Consider the following 25,351-nt stretch of genomic DNA (forward strand, 5'->3'; position numbering starts at 1 on the left):
CAAGGGAGATGGCAGCTATAGAGAAAGAGAACAGCAGACGCAAAAGATCAGACCAGAATAACACATCTGGGGAAGGGTGTCTGGGGTGTGTTCAAGGTGAGGAGTGTGGCAGATGTGGCTGGGGGGCGGATTGTGGAAAGAGGGTCTTGCGTGAGAGAGAACAGAGAAACACCCACTCACCAGTCCATTGGCCTATCTCTGCCCTGCCTCGCCTAGGAGGAGGCAACGTCAAGGCCACAGGGAGGAAGTACAGCGCTATGGAAAATAAGGTAGGAAATGAGGAAAGTACGGTGGGAGAGGACACTGGTCCTCGCGTGTATACATCGTTAGAGGAGGACCCCGAATATGAACCCAACGTGTGGCGCAGCTAGGACGGGTCAGGCATGGGTCTCAGTGCCGGCTGAGCAGAGAACAGACAAAACCCGTCTCCTCATGGTTCTGACAGTAGATCCACTCACCAGCTCTAAAGAACATCTCAGAATTGACCCCATTCTGTAATGTGTCTGGGTAAAGGGGAGAAGAGAAAAGGAAGAATGAGGAAGAGTCAGGGAGACACAGGATGCAGTGAGGGACACCCGTGCAGCAGGCATCCGCTGTCCCAGGCTCTTCCTGATGGCAACTCCCTGTCCCCCGAGCCACAGCACAACGGATAGCCCAACCCGGAACCGTTATTTTTCTTATTGGAGCAAAAATGGTCTTCTATTTCTTATAGAAACTTCCTGCCTGGGGCAAAAGATGACCCCAAGATGAAGGTCTCCTCTGATTCAGCACTTGGGTTACTGGCAGGGGACAGGGTCCTTGGTGGCTGGCCCTGTGGAGGGCCTGCTAAGTTCTTGGCTTGCTCCTCTTGGTCTGGTCAGCCTCTTCTTGGGCCTGGGTTGACCACCTGATTCTCTCGCTCTGTTCTAGTGAACAGTCCTTGGGTGGGGCTAGACCATCCACATGTCTGGCTCGGTCAGTTGCTGTGCTGGGACTTCTGGAGCCTGCCTTGGCCTTAACCCAGACACAGCTCCATTCTGACCTCTAGCTTCTGCGATCTTGCTGGGTTTGGCTCAAACCTGTGTCTACACCTTGCTCTTGGTTCTCCTGGGCCTGATTTCCCAATGCCTTGGATTGCCCAGAAGAGTCTCTTGATAGCATTCCTACAATGCGTACACAAAGAAGTAGAGGGACCCCAGAGGCATAGAGTGAGGGCCAGGGAGGAAGAAACACAAGGCTCGGCTTTCACGAAAAGTCCCAGCTCCTCCTCGCAAGGAAAGAGAATACACCGTAAAGCCAAGTTGCGATTTGTAACTCTGGGCATGTGTTGCTGTTTGCCTAAAAAGATCAGATATTTTGGGGGCGCCTGGGTGGCTCAGTCGGTTAAGCGGCCGACTTCGGGTCAGGTCGCGATCTCACGGTCCGTGAGTTCGAGCCCTGCGTCGGGCTCTGTGCTGATGGCTCAGAGCCTGGAGCCTGCTTCCGATTCTGTGTCTCCCTCTCTCTGCCCCTCCCCCGTTCATGCTCTGTCTCTCTCTGTCTCAAAAATAAATAAACGTTAAAAAAAATTAAAAAAAAAAAAGATCAGATATTTTGAATTAAGCAGAAAGATAATCCTGGTCTACCTGTGCCAAGCTCCCCATTTTATCGTAAAACCAGGGCCCTCTCTTATTTGAGATATTTGAGGAAACCAACGAACAGAAAAATGTACACGCGCCCACTACATTTCCAACACACACAGAGGCACACCCTTGCCACCAGTTTCAGAGGGTTCCCAGACATCCTGAGGCGCACCCGGAACGCCACGATCCCAGTGCATTTCCCCTCCCCTTGTCTAGGCCACTTGGATTGAGAGGTGCTTCAGCAGTGCAATCCGAGTGCTTGCGGGAAACCCCCTCTATCAACTCCGGCAACAGGGAGCTGCTCATACCTAAGGGTGTACGAAAGGTGTTTCCAAGGCGTGGGCTCTGAAATAAACAGATCTGGGCTCAAACTCTCATCTGTCACTTACTAGTTGTGTGTGGCCTCAGTTTTCTCAGCCATAAAGTGGGCATAATATTTCCTCTTCCACAGCATGGTGCTGGGGGTTACACGAAATGGTCGGTGAATGAGCTTATCGTATACAAATTCTGGGGAGCACTCTACACATATTAACTTGAACACTTCACATATATTAATTCCTCAATCCTTCCTGAGATAGCGGTTCTTCTTATTATTCCTGTTTCGCAGATGAGAAAACTGAGGCACAGAGGGGTTAAGTAGCTTGTCTAAGACCACCCAGCTCAGTGAGAGAAGCAGAACTCAAACTCATGCACTTTGGCACAGTTCTGAAGCTGCTAAACACTGCACAGACTTCCTCGAACAGGCTTGTTTCCTTTTCCTTCCCTTAATGACCCCTTTAAGCTGGGTCAATCCTTCCCTCCTGTAAGTTCCCCCTGGTGGCTCTATCGTGGCTCTTACCACCTCTGTATGCATAAATTTGAAAATACGTCTGTCTCCCCACCTAGGGCTGTGCTCCATGGAGATAGGGACCGCTATTCTGGCTTGCGCCCAGAGCTGCATAACGGGATATAGAACTGAACGAGGCAGAAGAAGGAGGTAGATAACAAAGCAGTAAAGAGTGGGTGCTCTGGGGCCAGGGAGCTTGGACATTTTCTTTTTCTTAAAGATTTAAATTTTTTTCAAAGAAAACCCTACGCCCAACGCGGGGCTCGAACTCACAACCCTGAGATCAAGAGTCGCTTGCTCTACCGACAGAGACAGTCAGGTGCCCCTGGCTTTGACATGTTCTAGCCGTGTGCATGGCCAACTCAGCGAACTCCTCGGAGCCTCCGTGTCCTCCTCTGTAAAATGAGGACAATAAACAACTTCTACCTAGTGTGAAGATACAATCAGCCGATGAGCCCAAAGCACTGAGCGCAGTGCTTAATTCATATGAGCTGTGTTCGCTATCCTGACGGCCCAGAAGCCTGGAGGGAAGGGGAGTCTGCAGTGGTCTGGCTGAAAAAGCCCCCCGGCTCATCTCCACTGAGTCACAAGCCGCTGCCTCTCAGGCGTGGGCCAAGCCGGCGGGGCCTGGCCTCCTGCCCCACCATGCGGAGGCCCCAGCCCCACTCTCACCTCTGCCGTCATCTTGGCAATGAGCCCAGCAGAGATGGCCCCGCTGAGCACATTCCTCCTCAGGCTGGGGTTCCTGGGGTCCTTGAGGTTGCTGATCCGGCTGCGTACCCGGTTCCGGTACTTCATGTCCGTGCTCTTGAGCTCCTGGTAGATATGTGACACAGTCAAGGGCCAGCGAGCCACTCGTGGAGGGGCACAGAAGGTTGGGGAGCCACTCCCCAAAGCCCGAGGAGCCCCAGGACCATCGGTTCCTCTCCTTGGACTAGTACAGGGGTAGGGCACCCGTGTGGCCTCTGACTCCCACAGTGGAGATCTCGCTCAGGGCATTTGGGGTCAGCTACGCATCCCGAACGAGAGACGGTCTCTCTGGTGAGATCAGGCCACAGCAAGCACTGTGGTGTCAGGACCCCAGGGATGGGCATCCTGCGTTTGTCGAGCCTTTTGTGTGACTCAGGTGAGTCACGTGACTTCTTTGTGTCTCTGTTTCCTAATTTATAAAATACAGGGCTGCGCCGAGCATTCAGCAAGCCGTACCGCGTGATGCACCAGCCTGGTGTCTGGGACATCAAGTGCTCAACACGAAGGGGCTGTGAAGATGAGGACACTGATAAAGATATCCCCCAGTTTCGAAGGGCCTCTGGACGTTATGAGTCCGGCTACCGGAGGAAAACGTAAGATTGGGAGGCCCAGGTTGAAGGCTCTAAGAGGTATTGCAATAAACACATCATTGTGTTTAACTTGGTGTTTCCAACATATTACAGGATAGAGACACCTCCCCGCTTCCCCCTTTCTTTCTAGGAATACCGACCCCCATGCCATGGGACCCACTTTGGGAATTGCTGGTCAGAGTTACTTCTCTCATGAACAGATGAGGAAGCTAAAGGCTTAGAAAGGATGTGGGCCCTTGCTCAAGGTCACGTGGCAAATTCCCGGCAGAGACAGGGCTGGAAGCCAGACCCCCTCCTGACGGTAATGCTCTCTCCACTCACTCAGCAGGAAGTCGCCCCTGACCACCGACCACGGTGAGTTCTCTGTCCAGACGCTGCCTCCCAGACGGGCCGCCCACCCCCTCCTCCCTTCTCCATCCTCTGGAGGAGCGCAGGGAGCACAGCCGCGTGTTCTCCGTCTCCCACGCCAAGCAGAATCAGGAAGGCAAGCCCTCTGCTGGGAAGAGCCACATACGAGAAAGAGACTGTGGGGACTACGGACACATGCAAACGGCTGCCTTGCTACAAGCAGTGGGAGGAAAGGTGCTGTTATCTATTTTTTCCTGTTCCTGCTGTGTTCATGCTGTTTGTACAGTAACAGCCTGAAAAGAAAGAACGTGCCATAATGCATTTGAAAGTCGAAAGATTTGTTTAAAAATGTGCGTTTGGGATTCCTGGAGGTGTGTATCTGCTTGATATGGGGGGGACAGGAGGGCCGGCAGCACTGTCATCAGCCTCTCCCTGACTCTGTCTCCGTTTCCTGAGATCACAGGGCAGCAGGATGAGGTGGAGCACGGGCCCGGGGGTCACTGACCCCTTCAGAGGAGCACGGCCCTACACTGCCGTGTCAGTGCAAGGTCACTCCAAAGAGAACAGACCTTTTTAGGACACAGAGCATTCAAGCCCCCGAACTTATCCTCCTCCTTACCTCCCATCTTCTTTTTTTTTTTTTTAATTTTTTAACGTTTATTTATTATTGAGAAAGAGAGAGACAGAGCATGAGTGGGGGAGGGGCAGAGAGAGGGGGAGACACAGAATCCGAAGCAGGCTCCAGGCTCCGAGCCGTCAGCACAGAGCCCGACGCGGGGCTTGAACTCACGGACCGCGAGATCATGACCTGAGGCGATGTCGGTCGCTTAACCAACTGAGCCACCCAGGCGCCCCCTTACCTCCCATCTTCTAAGAACAAAGGGCTCGATGCAGCTCTGATTTCCTATCCTTCAGGAGAGGGACATTCGGTGAAGGAAGAGGAGGAGGAAAGGCCAGTTGTGGGACTATGAACCGGATCACCCACCTTTGTTTCAATTTTTTTTAACGTTTATTATTTTTGAGAGAGAGAGAAAGACAGACAGACAGAGAGCAAGCAGTAGAGGGGCAGAGAGAGGGCGTCTACGGAATTGAAAGCAGGCTCCAGGCTCTGAGCTGTCAGCACAGAGCCCGAAGCGGGGCTCGAACTCACAGACCTCGAAATCACGACCTGAGCTGAAGTCGGCCGCTTAACCGGCTGAGTCACCCAGGTGCCCCAACCCACCTTTGTTTCAAACTGAGCCTGAAGGTAGAAGGGACCTGTCTGAAGGGACAACCGTTTGGAGGAAACAAAGACAAAGCTCAGAGTTCTGACACCTGGTGCTCTATGCTCCTGGATCAACTGGGATTTATGACAATGTATCTGGTGAGGTGCTGGACAGCTCGGGACATGCCCGTTCATAATTAAATGATGGTGGAGGGGAACTCCCAGAAAATATGTCAGAGGATATAAAGGTAGGACTCAGGCAGGAAGTGGCAACAGGCAAGCTTGTTGACCATGGTCAGCCCAGACTGACCAGGGACCCTCCCCAACAGACTGAGCTCCCTAGGTAGCCCAGTCACAGTCAGAACCCCTCTCCCCTGGGGATTCTGTCCCCTTCCCTCTTTGATAGGCAAAGCTTTGTCTCTCCAGTAAAAGATAGCCCATGCATTCATTGGGGCACATTGTGGGATTTTCTTTCCCAAGACAACAATCTTTCGGTGCAATGAGCCCACATCCCTCCAGTGGTCACCTCCTCTGTCTATACAGCTCCCCCCCTCAAAAAGGGGGAGAACGGGCCATGTGTAAAGAACTCAGGACATGGAATCCAAAGGCCAAGGTTTTTAGTCAAGCTGTGACACCCAGTAGTTCTCGAGCCTCGGTTTCCTCATCCGTAAAATGGGAACAACAGCCCCTGCCTCACAGAGATTGTGACAATTGGCAGAAGTAGGAAGTATCAACTGCCCATCACAGTGCCTGGTATATAGTAGGGAATCAAAAACGGGAGCTGTTCTCTTCAGAGGACGGAAGAGGGGAGAAGGCTGAGCATGAGAAACGCTGTCCTCCCCACCTGCTCTGACACTTGACACTGCAACCCAGCCGTATGATGAGCCGACCTGTTTAGCACAGCAGTTGAACCCTCCGCTTCTAGAGTCACACTTTCTGGGTTCAAATCCCAAGTCTACCACTACTATTAGCTGTAGGAGCTTTGGCAAGCGACTTAACCTCTCCGAGCCTGGGACCTCGCACTTGTAAAATGGGATTAATCGGTGAACCTACCTTGCGGGATTGTTCTCAACCTTGAACGAGGTACTGCTCATACACAGCTTAGCAAGAGGCTGGCAGGTGCAAGACTTAATAAATGGTAGCTAGAATGAAGAACTCCAGTTCAGAGGCAGAGCAGGGGGCTGGCCCCGAGCCCTTCCCCTCCCCCTCACTGTCCTGGGTCCCTTGCACTTGGGAGACCTGCTCCTGGCGTCCGGGCACCCACAGCCCTGGCACAGCTCAAGGATATGATCTTCGATTTCTGATGCCATTTTGTCACAATTGACTCCATAATCCTTGTAATCATCTAAAAGAGATTCAGGAAGCACAGGCATTAGCCAGACATGACCTTGGCAGTGGAGCCTGCCCATGCAGGGGACTGTAGCATCCTGTTCCACTCCCATGGCACTGAGAAAGACCGCATCTCATTTGCCCTTGGGAAGCCCTTCCCTCCCCTGCCCCTGGCCCAGGCCCTCTCACCTTCGGCCTTCAAGGCTGCTGAGAGCATCTCCACACACTTGTCCCGCACCGAGTCCCCTGTGAGATAGCAGGGTGCCAGGAGGCAGATGGAGGGGGCAAAGGTGGGGGTCGAGGGGCTGGTGGGTGTTTTGGGGGTCTCTGCTTTCGATTTGCTGCTGTTTGATCTGAGGATGACAAACAGTAATAGACATCTTGACATTAAGCGAATAAAGCATCCACTGAGCACCACTCTGGATGTTTCTGTGGGCGATCTCCCTTACTCCTCATGACAGCCCTCTGAGGTAGGTGCTATTTTTAGGCGCTTGACATGGATCATCTCATTTAATCCTCACGACACCCCCATGAGGCTGGTGCTATTCTTATCTCCATTTTCGAGATGCACTTTAAAGTGAATTGCACAGATGGTTGCATTTGAAATAATTTGACTCTGGTCACACACCTGGGGGAACCGGAACTAAAACCCACCGGAGTTGAAATCCGGTGCCTAGGCTCCTAACCAACCACTCTGCTCTGCTGGTTACAGGGAAGCATAACAGGGTTTGAAATCATACTACAGTCCATTAGATACCATGCGAGGTGCTCTATCTTCTTACTGAACCATTTACTCACTCATCCAGTAAATACTTACTAGACACTTATTCCACAGGTCTGGATAAAGCAGACAAGTTAGGAGAGCTCCCTTCCTCAAGGAGCCGGCAGCCTCTTGAATGGTGAATTTACCACCATTGAAGAGGGCTGGCCTTACCATGTGCCAGGCAACTTTCAGAATATTTTCTAATTTAATCTTCACAGCAGCTCTAGGAATCGGATACTCTTCTCTTCCTCGTTTGCAGATGAGGAACCGGTTACGTCATTGTGACCTGAACCCAAGTCTGTCTGATTGCAAAGTCTCCACTCTTAACTCCTAAGATTCACTCACTGCCTAAGAACGATCTCATTTTGGTTTGGGCTTAAAAACCCACAAATATATATACAGGGGGCGCCTGGGTGGCTCAGTCGGTTTAGCGCCCAACTTCAGCTCAGGTCATGATCTCATGGGTCGTGAGTTCGAGCCCCGTGTTGGGCTCTGTGCTGACAGTGCAGATTCTCGCTCTGCACCTCTCCTGTTTGCTCTTTTCTCTCAAGTAAATAAGCATGAAAAGGAAAACATTTGGGGCGCCTGGGTGGCTCAGTCGGTTAAGCATCCGACCTCAGTTCAGGTCACGATCTCGCGGTCCGTGAGTTCGAGCCCCGCGTCGGGCTCTGGGCTGACGGCTCAGAGCCCGGAGCCTGCTTCCGGTTCTGTGTCTCCCTCTCTCTCTGCCCCTCCCCCGTTCATGCTCTGTCTCTCTCTGTCTCAAAAATAAATAAACGTTAAAAAAATTTCAAAAAAAAAAAAGGAAAACATTTGATAATCATGAGTGGTCACTCTAACCGGATGGCTCAGACAGGCTTCCTGTCTTCCTGTTCTCAAGGAGCTGCCAACAAAGGAGGAAGCAACCCATGTGCCCAGTGACGGATGGATGGATAAGCAGAATGTAGTATATAACACAATGGAATATTACTCAGCCACAGAAAGGAGTGGAATCCATATAGACGAATGAAATTCCAACACCTGGTACAACGTGGATGAGTGTCCATGAATGGAAGACATTATAAGTGAAATAAGCCAGATATAAAAGGACAAAAATATTGGGGGCGCCTGGGTGGCTCAGTCGGTTGAGCATCTGACTTCGGCTCAGTCATGATCTCAGGGCTTGTGAGTTCAAGCCCCGCACTGAGCTCACTGCTGTCAGCACGGAGCCTGCTTTGGATCTTCTGTCCCCCACCAACACCCCCCCCCCGCCCTCTGCCCCTCCCTTGCTTGCATGCTCTCTCTCTCTCTCTCTCAAATAAAAATAAAATCTTAAAAAAAAAAGGACAAATTTTGTATGATTCCACTTACGTGGAGTACCCGGAATAGTGAAATGCATAGAGACAGAAAGGGGAATGGTGGATGCGGGGGCTGGAGGAGGGGGAAATGGGGCAATAATGTTTAATGGGAACACAGTTTCAGTTTGGGAAGATGAGAATGTTCTGGTGATGGCTGCACAACAATGTGAATGTACTTAATACCACTATACACTTAAAAAATGGTTAAAACGAGGGGTGCCTGGGTGGCTCCGTTGGTTAAATGTCCAACTTCGGATCAGGTGATGAGCTCACAGTTCGTGGGTTTGAGCCCCTCATCGGGCTCTGTGCTGACAGCTCGGAGCCTGGGGTCTGCTTCAGATTCTGTGTCTCCCTCTCTCTCTACCCCTCTCCTGCTCACTCTCTCTCTCAAAAATAAATAAAACATTAAAAAATCTATTTATTGGTTAAAATGGCTACATTTTATGGTATGTTTATTTTGACACAATAAAAAATCTGGGGCGCCTGGGTGACTCAGTTAAGTCTCTGACTTTGGCTCAGGTCATGATCTCACGATTTGTGGGTTCAAGCCCCACATCGGGCTCTGTGCTGACAGCTCAGAGCCTGGAGCCTGCTTCGGATTCTGTGTCTCCCTCTCTCTCTGCCCCTCCCCTGCTCCCATTCTGTCTCTTTCTGTCTTTCGAAAATGAATAAACGTTAAGAATTTTTTTTTAAATAATAAAATAAATCTATATAGGAACTTCACTGAATAAGAATAACCATCAAATGTGAAATACACAACGCTCACTCATCTGTCTTACATATCTGGTAAATCTTACTCCACTCAGCCTGATGAAATATCTTTTTTCTTATGCTGAAAAAAAAGGCTAAAATGGCACATGCTGTTACACACTATCTTCTCACAATAAAAGAAAGTTAGACAAAAAAACAAAGTGCTGACACAGGTACAGGTGAGAGGCTGGAGCGATAGTTGCACGAATGCCTCCCTTTCAGAGCTGCTTCCGCACCACCCTTGGGGTGGGGCCAGGCAGTCGAGACGCCTCTGACCTCACGTCTTGGCTCTTTTCAGGCCAGCCCTCAGGCCTCCGAGGAAAACCGGACTCATGAGAGTTGAAGAAATTTGAGCCCCTTCCTCCGCTCCAGGGTCTTACCACACTGAACTCTTGTGGCAGGTCCTAAAGGGCTGCTGCATTTCTTAATTCCAGGGAGTTCCATTCACATTGTCAGCTGGGTGCCTCCTGGGGTTGTACAGAGCACAACCTGGGCAGCTGCACCAGGCAGCTCTGGAGGTATGGATGCACTTCTTACCTTCAGGAAGACGATGCTGGGCTTCTGAAAAGCCAGGCCCAAGGAATTGTGCCCGAGAGTGAGGCTGACCAAGTAGCCTAGGCTTTGCAGTGTTCAAAATATGGGGTTACGAGGGGCGCCTGGGTGGCGCAGTCGGTTAGGCGTCCGACTTCAGCCAGGTCACGATCTCGCGGTCCGTGAGTTCGAGCCCCGCGTCAGGCTCTGGGCTGATGGCTCGGAGCCTGGAGCCTGTTTCCGATTCTGTGTCTCCCTCTCTCTCTGCCCCTCCCCCGTTCATGCTCTGTCTCTCTCTGTCCCAAAAATAAATTTAAAACGTTGAAAAAAAAATTAAAAAAAAAAATATATGGGGTTACGAGATCCTACATCCGACATCCTGCTGAGCCCTCTTCAACGTAGATTCTGCCGGAGACCTCTTCGTTCCTCAACCCTTGCTATTTGCCTTGACCTTGGATGCCCTCTGTCACCACAGACACCGTTGGACCACTGGGATTCTTGTGTTCTCTGGAGCCTTGAGGTTCCTCAAAGGTGCCTCAGTGCTGCCTCAGGAGTGAGGTGGGCTGGGAAGGGAAGCCTCTGCTCTTCTAAGGTTTATATTTGGAATTCCCAAAAATTTGGTCCAAAGGGATTTCCTGGCCTTTATTTTTTAAATGCAGTTTGAACCTTTCTGTTCCAGATTAACTTACCCCGGATTCGACCCCACCCTGCCTGACAACTGAGTGGCCTGGCAGTGGGCACAGGGGATGGGGAACGTGAGCCCCAACCTGCTGTCTATTGGGGTCAGATTTCAGTGGGAGGGAAAGGTGTGGGGGAGGGAAGGCTGGGAAGGGTGTAAACTCTAGAGCTTAAGGGGCTGCCTGCAACCGGAACGAATCTCCCCACGCCCAACCCTAGTCCTGGCCACGGGGCTCTCACCTGCGCAGCCACAGTAGCCCTGAAGCTGGTCTCTCGACATCCTCTTGCCCCCCTTACAACCCATTTGCCACACAGAAGCCCAGGGGAACCCTTTCAAAAACTCACAGCTGATATCATAGCTCCCCGCTTCTGACCCTCTAATGGCTTCCAATTACTTTCAGTATAAAGCCAAACTCCTCACTCTGGCCTCCCAGCCCCCCACCCTGCCACATCGGCCCCTGCCTTCCTTCTGACCTAATATCATGCCACACTCCAGTTCACTGAAGCCCCCCACTGCACAGCTTCTTTCTCTTCCTTAAATACACCTGTCACTCCCACCACAGGGCCTTTGCACTGGCCGCTCCCTCCTCCTGGAAGGCTCTTCCTCCTCCAGATTGTCTTACAACTGGTCCTTTTCCCCACCAGTCAGGCCCGGCTCACATATCACATCCTCAGGAAGGCCTCCCCTGACCAGCCCAGCCCAGCAGCTTGTCCCTGCCCTGTAACTCTCTGGCGCATGACCTGATTTCTTTCATTCATAGCACTTATCCAAGTCTATAATTAACTTGTGTGTTTATAAACACTGTCTGCCTCCATCTCCAGACGATAGATTCCAGAGTATAGGGACCCCTTTGGCCGGTTCACCACTGTTTTCCAGCACCTGGAACAGTGCTCTGGGCCAACACTCGATGAACCTTTGTTGAATGAATGAATGTGAGTTGAGGGAGTTGCCCACAAAGAGATGAAAGGCACACCCACAGGGCCTAGATAGAGCTGAATTGGGTGGGCGACAGGTCCTCTTTGGAAGGCTGGTGACCCTGCCCCCTGAGATCGAGAGAGGGAGCTGAGTCAGTGCCTGTCAACTCCCACAACCCAGGCCAACTCATCTCCAGTCATGATGGAGCCCCAGATTCTTCCTGGTGCCCCTCAGTAACCTGCAAACCCCACCACCACATCCTCGGTGTCTATAGGACTCACTAGTAGGGAACCGACACAGGGGAGCCTGGCGCATGCTGCGTGGAAGGAGTCATGATAACAACAGTTTTCACTTGGGGATGCCCACACTGAGTGGTATACTTATTAAGAACAAGCTGCTCCAGAGCCACACTCCGGGGTCAAGGCCTGACCCCACCACTCTGTAGCTATGTGACCTTGGGCGAGTAATGGGGATGGCGACAGTACCCATCTCAGAAAGTTTCTGAGAGGATTAAAGCACCTAAGAGAATTCTAGTAATGCAGGGTTAGGTAATTTACATAGCTTGCACAGTAAGTGTCAGAATTATCACCAAGCATTATGCATTTATTGTGCATTTAAATGGGTTAGGAACAGCGTTAAGCATTTTGTTACCACATTTATGTGTTTAAAAGTTTCTTTGGAGAGAGAACAGGGGAGGGGCAGAGACAGAGGGAGAGAGAGAATCTCAAGCAGGCTCCGTGCTGTCAGTACTGAGCCTGCAGCCTGGCTGGAACTCACGAACCATGGGATCATGACCTGAGCCGAAATCAAGAGTTGGGACACTTAACTGACTCCGCCATCCAGGCGCCCCTTATTACCCCATTTAATTCTTATAAGGACCTTGAAAGGGGGTCATAATTATCCCCATCTTACAGATCAATAGATTGAGGTTCAGAGAGCTGAACTGACTTGCGCAAGGTCATCCAACTAGCAAATGGTAGAATTACACCACAAACCTAGATCTGCCTGCCTTCCAAATTCTTTTCAACACATCTCACTGTGTCCCTAAAAGGCAGAGAGTTTCCCAGAGTCCCCTTACTTAGGTTAGGTTAGGCTGCTTGTTGCATACCCACTGCCCCTTCCTGGCAGGGCGCTCCCAGCCCGCGTCTCTCCCTCCCCTCGGCTAGGAGCCGGCTGGCTTGCTGGAATTCAAGCGTCGGTGGCATTTCAGGCAGCCAGGCTCATTTTGCTTTCAGCGCACACGAGTGGGAACTGCGACAAATTGCAGAGAAGGCATCACTGGCGGAGGTGGGGGTGGGGCGTCGGATTTATCAACAGCTTCCTTCTGCTCCCCGGATGTGCCAGCGCCAGACCCAGTCTGTGATCTGACATCACCAAGCCCTTAGAAAAATTCTCCCGCCCCAGGTAGGAGCAGAGGCACCGGGAGGCCTGCTCATTGCTCCTGCGCGCCACCTCGAGGGCACTGCCGTTACTACACCGCCAGGCAAGCCTGACTGTTCCGCAAAAAGTCAATCCAGACACCCGGGTTCTAAGGGCAGCTGATAAAGTGCAAACTTCCTCACTGTCACAGTGGTGCCCTTTGTGCTCTGCCCCCTGCTGCCCCAGCTACAGTTCCCAGAGCACCATGCTCACTTACGTTACCACACCTTCGCATGTTCCATTCCCACTGCCGGGGAGACTTGGCTTGTCTACCAGGCAAACTCCTTTTTATTTTTCAGTTCTGAGCACAAATACACTTTCTTCCACGAGGTCTTCTTTGACTTCTCAAGTCATATTGAGACACTCTTCCTATGTCCCCATCGAATGTTATAGCTTTGAAAAACATTTTTTGAAAAAAAAAAAAAAGCACTTGGAAAATAAAAACAGAAAGTATTTTAGTGTCTGCCTCCATGCTAGTGATTAGCTCTATAAAGGCAGAGGTCATGAGTTTAAATCTTTGCCTGGGCTCAGAGGCCACAACTGGTGGGCTCCAGATGTGTTTTCTTTGCCCTACTGTGTCTTAGAAAAATAGGAATATGTTGTCAATATTTAAAATTGGGAGTTTCATATGAAAATGGAGATGTCCCGCTTTCCTTAAAAAGTCAGAAGACATGGAACACAGAGCCTGCGTTTCCATAAAGCAACAAATAGCTGTGCTGGGCAGTGAGCGCCCCCTTCAGACAGGCAGGTGCTTTCCAGTCTGCCATGGTCTCCACTAGTCACCCACTGGGTGAACACGACCTTGACTCCGGGAGGATGCTAACTTTGCAAGGAAGTGCTCAACAAAGGTGCTGGATGGATGGATCGATGGATGGATTAAAGAGAAAGACGAAATAGAGAGGAAGAGAGTGCAGAAAACAGTCCGGGTAGTGGACAAGGTGGATTTACAAGACTCGCTTCTGTCCCTCTGGATTCCCCACCCCCAATACGGAACCAGCAGGAAATAGTGCAACTGCTCTAAAGACAAACATGGTCTGCTTGACTGACCTTCAGAAAAAGAGTGCATTATGGGAGGGAGTCAGGAGACTTCAAGGTCACCAGACAAAGTCAGGGGAGGAGTATGGAGGTATAAATCCTTACACAAACATGAACTGTTTTTATTATAACATCACACCCAGAGCTAGACTAATGATCAGTGTTTCCTTTGGGGGTAGAACAATCAATCCTTCATTATGCAAGGCTGTCCTTCGTGTTCTAGGACATTTAACATCTTTGGCTCCTGCCTACAAAATGCCGCGGCACTCCTCCCTCTCTCCCATTGCAGACTGAATGTTTGTGTCCTCCATAAATTCGCATGTTGATGCCCTAACCCCCAATGTGATAGAATGTGGAGGTGAGGCCTTTGAGAGGTAATTAGGTTTAGATGAGGGTGGGGGCCCCACGATAGGATCACTGTCCTTACAAGAAGGAGAGAAATCAGAGCTCCCTGTGTGTGTGTGTGTGTGTGTGTGTGTGTAGTGCAGAGGCAGTGAGAAGGTGGCCGTCTGCAAGCCAGGAATAGGGCCCTCATCAGTAACTGAGTTGGCCCACACCTTGATCTTGGTCTTCCCTTCCTCCAGAATTGTGAGGGATACACGTCTGTTGCTTAAGCCACCTAGTCCATGACGTCCTGTTACAGCACCCTGAACTGAGATCCCCTCCAAGTCAGAGTGACAAAAGTGTTCCACAAGTTTCTAAATGACTCTCCATCGAGAACCACTGGTGTAGAACCAGGATGGCGCCGGAGCCTCCGTTCTTAGACCTCACTCATGGAAGACAATGCCAGGGGACCACACGACTCTTCTCTTCAGAGGCAGGATGGGGCCTCAGACACACTCCCAAGTAGCACTCACCAGAGCCTCCACTCATCAGCTGGCCCCCGGCAGCCATTTTGGAACAGAGCAAACAGCAGCCCCCATCAACATCTCGGGTCTGTTTAATCTCCAGAAAGCCTTAAATGACCTAATTTTTGTGCCTCTTTTCTTTCCAGTGTCAGTCTCACTGGCACATTAGGTCTAATAATGGAGCGGCTCCCCATAGCCTCCTAGGAGCCAACACCCTTACCATATCCTAACCCGGTTGCCCCAGCATCCAGTATGGCCCCTGGACACTAATCATTTGCTTTGATCCACCTCTAAGCCACCTCTCCCTGCTCTGACCTCGGACCTCCCCCCGGAACACAGCTCACACTCCCTCTTTTAGCCAGTCTCTCCTTAGCAATCTCATTCAGGTTTGTGGTTTCAGATACTAGATACATGCTAATTACTCTGAAACTTAGATTTCCAGCCCAAGACATTCTTCCTGAATTCTAGCTCAGTATAACCTAACTGCCCATTCAACTTCTCCACCTGAATGACTAGGACACCCCTCAAACCCAGCTCATCCAAACCTGAGCTCTGCATCTCCCGCCATAGCCTGATTTACACACCGTCTTCCCCGTTCCAACTAAGGGCAACTCCGTCCTCGGTGGTGCTCAAGCGAAAAGACTTGGAGTCATCTTGACTCTTCATATACTCTTGTACCCCTCCCCAGTCTGTCAGAGAATCCTGCCAGCTCTCTCTTCAAAATATATCTGGAGTCCTTTACTTCTCTCCTCACTGCTGCCGTGCTGGTCCAAGCCACCATCATATCTTGCCTGATTTACTGAATGGCCCCCTGGCTGGTCTCTGCTCCTGCCCTTGGCCCTGACAATCCACACTCAGTACAGCAGCCAAAGGCATGCCGGTAAGTTTCCTCCTGTGGCTCCTGTGCCACTCTGTCCCCCAATTCTCCCACCTCACTTGCTCTAGCCCTGGCCCCCTCACTGCTTCTTGCCCCTGCCACACAGGGTCCTCAGCTTGGAATGACCCTGATATCTGCATGGCTAATCCTTCATCTCTTTGAAGGGTTTGCTCATGAGGACTCTCCTGACCACCTTGATGACCATCTTTCTCAACCTCCCTCACTCTGCTGTTTTCCATAGCGCCGGTCACATATTTACTTATGTATTACCTGTCACTCCTTATTAGAACATAGGCCTCATGACCACAGCGATTTTCCTTTTGCTCACAGCTATATCCATGGACAGGAACTTAGAACAGTTCCTGGCACATAGCCACCCCTCAACAAATATTTGATGAATAAATAACTCAATGACTTACGCTATTTTGGGTAACCAAACCCAGAGATCACACTCCAGTTATAGACTTTCAAGACCCCTGTCCTCACTGGATTCAATCTGACCTTGAGAATGTTCCCCAGGCAGTGATGGGGCAACAGTGACTGGTCAGCCACCCCAGTGAAGGAGCCCTATCTCTGATTCAGGGGCTCACTTGCTGCGTGGGTCCTAGAATTTGGAAGCAACATAATGTATGAAGTTTCCTCCTTTCTCCTGCCCTGGGCTTCCTCCATGGAAGCAGAGAGAGGGACACGTGCTGAACAGAACCTCTGGGATGGAGAAACCCACGGCTTCCTTTACCTTTCCATCGATGGCCTTTTTGGAGAGGAGGTGGCTGATGACTTGGAGTCCACAGAGTCTCTCCTGAAAGAACAGAAATTGGAGATGAGATTCTCTTGAAGGCTAGCCCCACTACTGAGCTAGAGAGCTCAGAGGCTGGGGAGAAAGCTTCTGGAAGCCAGGCCTGCCGGGATGAGGATGATGGAACACACCTGGACCCCAGCTGCCTGGAGAGGAAGCTCCAGGGGGCGTGGGTTGGTCACCTGCACCTACCCTCCATCAAACGAAGCAATCAAGGGAAGGAAGCCTAGTATGTACCAGATATGTTACTGTGTTATGCCATGTATTACTAATAATTAAAAAGATTTTAGGGGTATCTGGGTGGCTCAGTCGGTTGAGCGTCTGACTCTTGGTTTTGGCTCAAGTTGTGATCCCAGGGCCACGGGATCAAGCCCCGCTTGAGATTCTCTCTCCCTCTTCCCCTCTCCCCCATTCGCGCGCTCTCTCTCTAAAAAAATAAATAAGTAAACGCTTTTTAGTTTTTTTGTTTTGTTTTTTTTTTTTTTTAGTAAACACTTTTTAGTTTTAAGCAATCTCTATATCCAAAGTGGAGTCTGAACTCACAACCCCGAGGTCAACAGTCCCATGTTCTACAGACTGAGCCGCCCAGGTGCCCCACCCCCTTTTTTTTGGTATTACTAATTATTAATAAGTAATTCTCAGCAGGCTCCCTTCCTTCTTGCTATCAGGCAGGCGGGCCTTGGCTGGCTGCAGTCCACGGACACTGGAATTCCCGGGATTGCCTATTCTCACGAGGAGCTGGATCAGCTTCAGACTCCCCTGTGGGCACCTTACTTAGGAGAAGGAGAGGAGGGGCACATGGGCCTTGGAGACGGAAGAGCTGTGTTAAAATGGCAAGTGAAAAAAGGCACAAAATTAGGTGTATACTGTTTCTAAAGTCACACAGGAAAACCAATGCCTAGGAGAAAAAAAAAATTGAAAGAAAATACAACCTTGGCTGGCTCAGTGGGTACAGCATGCGACTCGACCTCAAGCCCCTCGTTGGGTGTAGAGATTACTTAAAAAATAAATAAATATCAGGGTGCCTGGGTGGCTCAATCGGTTAAGGGGTTAACTTCCGCTCAGGTCACGATCTCACGGTTCGTTCGTGCGTTTGAGCCCCGCATCAGGCTCTGTGCTGACAGCTCAGAGCCTGGAGCCTGCTTCGGATTCTGTGTCTCCTCTCTCTGTTCCTCCCCCCCGCTCGCATCCTCTTTCTCTCTTTCTCTCAAAAATAAATAAAGATTGGGGCGCCTGGGTGGCGCAGTCGGTTAAGCGTCCGACTTCAGCCAGGTCACGATCTCGCGGTCCGTGAGTTCGAGCCCCGCGTCAGGCTCTGGGCTGATGGCTCGGAGCCTGGAGCCTGTTTCCGATTCTGTGTCTCCCTCTCTCTCTGCCCCTCCCCCGTTCATGCTCTGTCTCTCTCTGTCCCAAAAATAAATAAAAAACGTTGAAAAAAAAAATTAAAAATAAATAAATAAATAAATAAATAAAGATAAAAACACGTCTTTAAAAAAAAAAAAGAAAATACAACCAGGGTTATGTTAGGCTGATGGGATCAGAGGTGAAAATTTGTTTCTATTTTCCAAAATGCATGTAGCTACATTCTTTTTATGATGTCTAATATATGTCCCCCTTTTATTGGTTTTATATAAAAAATTTTAACATTTATTTATTTTTGAGAGAGAGAGAGAGACAGAGAGCGAGTGGGGGAGGGGCAGAGAGAGAGGGAGACACAGAATGGGAAGCAGGTTCCAGGCCTCCGAGCTGTCAGCACAGGGCCCGATGTGGGGCTTGAACTCACGAACTGCGAGATCATGACCTGAGACGAAGTTGGCTGCTTAACCAACTGAGCCACCCAGGTGCCCTGCTTTTATTGGTTTTATAAAATTAATCTGTCTGAAATTGGAACTCCCACTGCCCATCTCACTTAGCCACACTTCCTTTTAAAATAATAATAATAATAATATCTACACCCAACATGGGGCTGCAACTCTCCACCCACAGATCAAGAGTCACATGCTCTTCTGACTGAGCCAGCCAGGTGACCCCTCTCCAGCCTTTTCCTTTTAGGTCCAATGCACACATCCCCTTCTAACATACTATATAATTGGCTTGCTTATCATGTGGAGTATCTCACCAGCTCCCATGTAAGTTCTGCAAGCACAAAGCTTGGCAGGGGAGTTTGTTCACTGTGGGGGACACCGTTGGTGCCCAGCCCACGTCCCCTCAGGCACTCACTCTACCAGTGCACCGGGACCCCAGAGCTTCCTGCTGGGTGTCTGCCCGAGGGAGTTCTCTGTGCCAGCCACTGCCAGGAGCAACCTTCAACCAGACCCGTAGGAACTGGTGGATAAAAGCCCTAGCACCCTCAGCCCTCCAGTGGGTGTGTTGCCCACCGTCACCCAGAGCTCCCAGCAGGATTTAAGCCCTGGCTGCCCACAGCAGTAGCCTGCCCACTAACAGACCCCGGTGTCCTTCCCTTCCTTGTCTCACTCCCTCACTCCTTGGTCTGCATTTCCTGAAATCACTTCCCAAGTAAGCCCCTTGCACTTGAACCTGTCTCAGGCTCTGCTCCTGGGGAATCCAATCTCATCTATTCATTGGCTTATCCCAAGCGAATAAGAGAGTGCCTAGCACAGAGTGGGTGCTCTATCAATATTTGTTGCCAGATAACGTGAAGTCAAACAATACAGAAATATAAAAACTAAAAGTGGGAAAAGAAAGCTCCCCCGAGGTCACAAGTATTAAGTTCAGCGTCATTCCTTGCAGTTCACTTTCCATGTGGGTAAAGCCTATACAACAGTTATCGTTCTGAAAAGGGAGGCAATGACATGAGTTGCAATCCCAGTCTTCTCTGAGTATAGGTTCCCTCCCCTGTCAACGGGGAGGAAAGCATCTGCGTCCAGGGGCTGGCTGGGAAGAGGACATTTATGTCCCTACAGCAGCTTCCAGAGCAAAAAAGTCCTGGGGCGCCTGAGTGGCTCAGTCGGTTAAGTGCCCGACTCTTGGTTTCGGTTCAGGTCATGATCTCATGGTTTATGAGTTCGAGCCCTGCACTGGGCTCCGTGCTGACAGCATGGAGCCTGCTCGGGATTCTCTCTCTCCCTCCCTCTCTCTCTCTGCCCCTCCCCTTGCTTGCACCGTCTCTCTCTCTCTCAAAAGAAATAAGTAAACATAAAGAAGAAGAAGAACAAAGAAGCCCGCCATGCTCCATAGTCCTAGGCGGTCTGATTTCTCATTTTCCAGAGTGTGCAATGTTCCTGCATGGATTTACAGCTTCCTCCTCGTCCTCCAGGTGGTGTGGGAGACAGTGGATGAGGCAGCTCCAGGGGCTGGGTCTGATTATCCCGTGGACAAGACCCATCCAGCTCCAGACCTTCACCCCTGCTTAAACACGGGGGGAAGAGGTAGAGAGGGAGAGGAGAGACCCTTCTTCACACGCCCCTCCGGTCCCTCACTGAGCCCCGGAAGTTTCTCTCTGGCGTTCCTCCCCGAATGCCCACGGGGATGGACAGGTGCAGGCCAGACCGGGAAGCTGGAATTCGAAAGAAGGGAAGCCATGAGCCTCAACCTCCAAGGCTCCTCCCATTCTGGCCCTTCTTCATCGCTTCATTTTGAGAGCAAATGCTCGAAATTGCTTCTTTTTTAGAGGAACATTCTGCAGTTATGGCAAATGAGCGTTATGAAAAGTATTCAGGAACAAGAAAAATGCTTAGGATACAACAGGAAGGGAAATAAACAGGGAGGTCATAGGTCATGGTTTGTACACTTTCCCTACAGGAACGGAAAAACAATGCGTGCAAGTAGCCCGGGACCGGGAGAGAAGATGTCCGACAGCCGTTTCGGTTGGTGGAAGAGGCACACTGTGGACAAATATTTTCCATTTTTCTCTTAAACGTCACCAGTGTGGTTAGTGTTTACATAATAAATAATCAGAATGAATCCTCATTGAGGAAACTAAAACAAAAAAGTTCACCAATAGAGCTGAAATTGGACCCCTGCCGATTCAATTTTCCCCACAAGGTGGGGAGACCACCTCCCCATTTCCCGCTCAGCCTCAGCAACGGCTTCATTCACAGCGAAAAGTGAACCAGCATTAACAGCTTAACGTCCCAGGAAAGTGGTCAAGATGTTCTCAAATGGAAAATGCTGGTTACAAAACCGTCTATATAGTGCCCTTCCAATGTACATTTATAGGTTCAAGAGCTGAGAAAGATACACATCAAAATGTTAATGGTGGTTATTTCTGTTCTTTTGTGTTTGAGTTTCTAAACTTTTTTTTTTTTAATGTTTATTTTTGAGAGAGAAAGAGAGAGCAAGTGGGGAAGGGGCAGAGAGAGAGGGAGACACAGAATCCAAAGCAGGTTCAGGCTCTGAGCTGTCAGCACAGAGCCTGACGCGGAGCTTGAACTCACAAGCCATGAGATCATGACCTGAGCCGAAGTCAGATGTTCAACCAACTGAGCCACCCTAGTTTCTAAACTTTTTATAGTACGCATGCCTTCCTGTTGAAATAAATATATGTAGGCAGAAAGGTTACAAAATAATATACAGAGCATACTTCCATGTTATTGATATAATAAGTCTTTTATGGGTAGTGATGACCCATACAAAAAAGTCTGGTGGTTCAGTCGGTTGAGCGTCCGACTTCGGCTCAGATCATGATCTTACAGTTTGTGAGTTCGAGCCCCGCGTCAGGCTCTGTGCTGACAGCTCAGAGCCTGGAGCCTGCTTCAGATTCTGTGTCTCCCTCTCTCTCTGCCCCTCCCCCGCTCATGCGCGCGCGCGCGCGCGCTCTCTCTCTCTCTCTCTCTCTCTGTCAAAAAAAAATAAACATTAAAAAAAATTTTTTTAAGTCTTGAAGGATACAAATGATTACATAAATGATATTTGTATTTAAACACACGATGATTATACATAATTATATGTGCTTGTCTCTAGACGATGGATTTTTTACTTCCTTATTTGTATTTTTTTTAATTTCTTTTTTTAACGTTTATTTATTTTTGAGACGGAGAGACAGAGCATGAACGGGGGAGGGGCAGAGAGAGAGGGAGACACAGAATCTGAAACAGGCTCCAGGCTCTGAGCAGTCAGCACAGAGCCCGACGCGGGGCTCGAACTCACGGACCGCGAGATCATGACCTGAGCCTAAGTCGGACGCTCAACCGACTGAGCCACCCAGGCACCCCTCTTATTTGTATTTTTAAAACTTTCTACAGTGAGCAAGTAAAAACCTGTATAATAAAATAAATATAACACAAAATAGTTAAATTAAAACATTGAATATAATTAGAATGTATTACAAATAAAACATTTTATTGTTAAGAAGAAAAAAACCTGAGAAAATAATGCCTATTTTTCAGGTCACACTACTCAGTCTCAGAGACTGGGTGGGGGGGAGGGGTGTAAGTGACCAAGTCCAGCCCAGGACTTGGCTTTCTGCTCTCCACATGTCTCCTCTCCCATACTTGTCATCCTTGTAGTTCTTTAAAAAAAAAATCGCTGTAATGATCTTTAGTGGGATTCAGGGATGGAGCAAAAGGAAACACATGTGCTCAGGCTGCTATCTTTACCCAGATGTTTTCATGGCCTATTCTACAGGTTAGTCCCATATCCCATTTGGTATCCTTTCCCAATGGTCCAGCCCCTAGTCGTTCAATTTCATCCCATGAGACCCCTCTCCGTCCTGGTCCTTCATTAGCTAAGGTGCTAAGAACCACATGTGACCAGACCAGCCTGAGCATGAACACAGGAAGTGCTGATACAGTTGGCCTAGCAATATGCAGTCAGCGTTAACTCCGCACTGGGCACCGTGGGGCTCCGGGGGTCCCTGCCAGCCAAACTTCTAGTCCCTTTGCAAAAACAGAACACGCCATATGAAAAGTGAAATGTCAGGATTTCTCCAAGTGGCACAAAATTGCAAAATGGGCAAAATGAAAGTAACAAACATAAAAAAGTTTACAGAAACATCTGACAAGTATTTCACTTTAGAAAGACCAGAGAGGGGTGCTTGGGTGGCCTAGTTGGTTAAGCGTCCGACTTCGGCTCAGGTCATGATCTCACAGCTCAGGAGTTCAAGCCCCCTGTCAGGCTCTGCGTTGACGGCTCAGAGACTGGAGCCTGCTTCGGATTCTGTGTGTGTGTCTCTCTCTGCCCCTCCCCCATTTGCTCTGTCTCTCTGTCTCTCTCAAAAATAAAAACACCAAAAAAAATTTTAAAAAACCCATACACCAAAATATCGAGCGATTATCTTTAGGTGGGGGGAACGTGGGTGATTTTTCCCTTACTTCTCTATATTTTCCATTATTTCCACAACAGATTTTTATCACTCTTACTTGCTTACTTTTTTTAAATGCTATTATTTGTTTTGATCTCAAAAGCGATATGGGATCATTGTGAAAAGAAACCCAACAATACAGATTTTACAATTTTATTGTACAAAGTAGACTATGAGGCTCTTCTTAATTATAATCACAGATATATTTTTGTGTTTAAAAAAATTTTTTAATGTTTTTATTTATTTTTGAGACAGAGACAGAGCATGAGTGGGGGAGGGGCAGAGAGAGAAGGAGTCACAAATTCCAAAGCAGGCTCCAGGCTGAGCTGTCAACACAGAGCCCGACGCGGGGCTCAAACTCACGGACTGTGAGATCATGATCTGAGCCAAAATCAAGAGTCAGACGCTTAGCCGACTGAGCCACCCAGGCACCCTGATATATTTTTGTTTTTTAAAAAATAGTTTCGGGTACCTGAGTGGCTCAGTCGGTTAAGCGTCTGACTCTTGGTTTCGGCTCAGGTCATAACCTCACAACTCGCGAGGTTGAGGTCCACATCAGGCTCTGCACTGGCGCCATGGAGTGTGCTTGGGATTCTCTGTCTCTCTCTCTCAGCTTCTCTCTCGCTTGTTCTGTCTCTCTCTTTCAAAAGTAAATTAAAAAATCTTAAAAAAATTTTTTTTAAAGTTTCATTTTTTTTTCTTCTGTAAAAATTAGTACGTATTTATTGGAAAAAATGAGAAAGACAGAAATTAACAAGAAGGAAAAAAACCCTCTCAATCCTACCACCCAGATATAATTACTATTAGCATGCTAGTATATATCCTTCCCGTCTTTGTTCCTATACATGCACACAAAATTCACTTATTTTTTTAACTTTTTTTTTTTTAAGTAAACTCTACACCCAACGTAGGGCTCAAAGTCATGACCCCGAGATCAAGAGTCACATGCTCTTCTGACTGAGCCAGCCAGGTGCCTCTCACTTTCTTAATTTTTATAAAAATGGGATCATACTATATATACTATATCATACATAGAGATTCTCGTAATACTTAGTGAACATTTTCCCACGTCATTAAATATTTTTCTATCCAGCACTGCCTCTCCATGGGCTTTTTGAACATAGTAGGTGGTTTTTCAGTATGTGGGATTCTTCTGTGCACGGAAGGACATCTTGCCCCACAGCTATTTTCACAACCCAAACTGGGAGTAACCTAGAAGAGGTATGTCTCCCTCTGGGTGAGATCTTCCTTCCATAGCATCATTCCCTAAAGTGTTTCTGTAAAACACTTGTTTTATAGGATTATAACAAACATTCATTTAAAAGGGGTTCAGAGATTAAAGATGTTTCAGAAATGACAGTAAAAAATATTACACATATATAGTGTTTATGCTTTAATCTGTTTTTTTTTTTTTTTTGTAATGTCTACACCCAGTGTGGGGCTTGAACTCACCACCCAAGATCAAGAATTGCATGCTCTTCGACTGAGCCAGCTAGGAGCCCCTGATCTGGTTAATTCCTGAAAATGATTCCTTACAGTGGCTAGCCTGGGTCAAAGGTGTGTTCATTAAAGATGATGATAAATCACAGATGGTATTATCCATATTACCCACCATTAATTATCTAGTACTACCAGAGACTGTTCAGTATTATCTAATATTGCCTTCTCATCTCTTAGGTGAACACAGGTAGACCCCCCCACCCCACCCAAGGATTTAAGCGGTCCGGTCAGATAGGGAACAGGTAGGATTTATTTCTACATTGATGAAGGCTTTTATCTACTGTCACGGGTAAGGCATCTGGGTCTATCTGAAAGTCATGCAGTTTGGGGGACCCTGGCTAGGTGGGCAAGAGGGAAGGGGCACAGAGTGGAGAAAAACAACTATTCCTCTCAGCAGAGGTCTGGGGAGGTCTGACAAAGACCGGACTCCCACTGAGCCACATAACAGCTGTGTGATCTTGGGGAAGTCTCTGCTCCCCAACCTTCAGCTTCCTTGTCACGAAATGGAAATGTTGAACAAAGAGCCAACAAAACACCTTTCTTTCTCTATGGTTAAGTAAGCTCCTAGCCCCATTTCCCTGGAACTCTGACAAGGGTGGGACGGCAGCTGTGTTTCTAGGCAACACTGTTTCTAGCAAGTGAGCCCTGATTGGTAAATGACATCTAGACAGGAAGGGCTCTGAATGAAATATAAATAATAGGTAGAAAAGCATAGCTTTTGGGCTGCCCCAAGTACGGTGAATCTTGGAGCTGGTCATTGCCCTTGCTGGGATCCTGGCAGCTTTGTCTTCTAACAAAGACCCCCCAACATTGTGGTGTGCGTCATCACCCTGTACCTGGGGAGGCGAGTCTAGGTCTGGACACTGTGTGGCTGGTTCCCTAGTAGACGAGAAACGCCTGGGCCGACCCTGCTGGCACACTGCGTCTCCTGCCCCTGGAGCCCTCTAGGCGAGGCCAGTGCCAGGGATGGCCCGTTTGGCTCTTCTGAGTC

The 25,351-nt window shown here is 49.1% G+C and overlaps 1 protein-coding gene across 2 annotated transcripts in view; it reads right to left on the reverse strand.

Moving 5' to 3' along the window:
• TCEA3 (transcription elongation factor A3) overlaps positions 1-25,351 on the reverse strand; it is a 38,384-nt gene that overhangs the window by 5,882 nt on the left and 7,151 nt on the right. For both annotated transcript variants that reach the window (XM_042996814.1, XM_042996815.1), the window contains 4 exons: positions 16,539-16,601; positions 6,838-7,001; positions 6,608-6,664; positions 3,100-3,254 (listed from right to left, as the gene is read on the reverse strand). In XM_042996814.1, coding sequence (XP_042852748.1) covers positions 3,100-3,254; positions 6,608-6,664; positions 6,838-7,001; positions 16,539-16,601 — 439 coding nt within the window. The remainder of the gene's footprint in view (positions 1-3,099; positions 3,255-6,607; positions 6,665-6,837; positions 7,002-16,538; positions 16,602-25,351) is intronic.

This window comes from Panthera tigris, chromosome C1 (genome assembly GCF_018350195.1).
Source record: "Panthera tigris isolate Pti1 chromosome C1, P.tigris_Pti1_mat1.1, whole genome shotgun sequence".
Taxonomy (NCBI): Eukaryota; Metazoa; Chordata; class Mammalia; order Carnivora; family Felidae; genus Panthera; species Panthera tigris.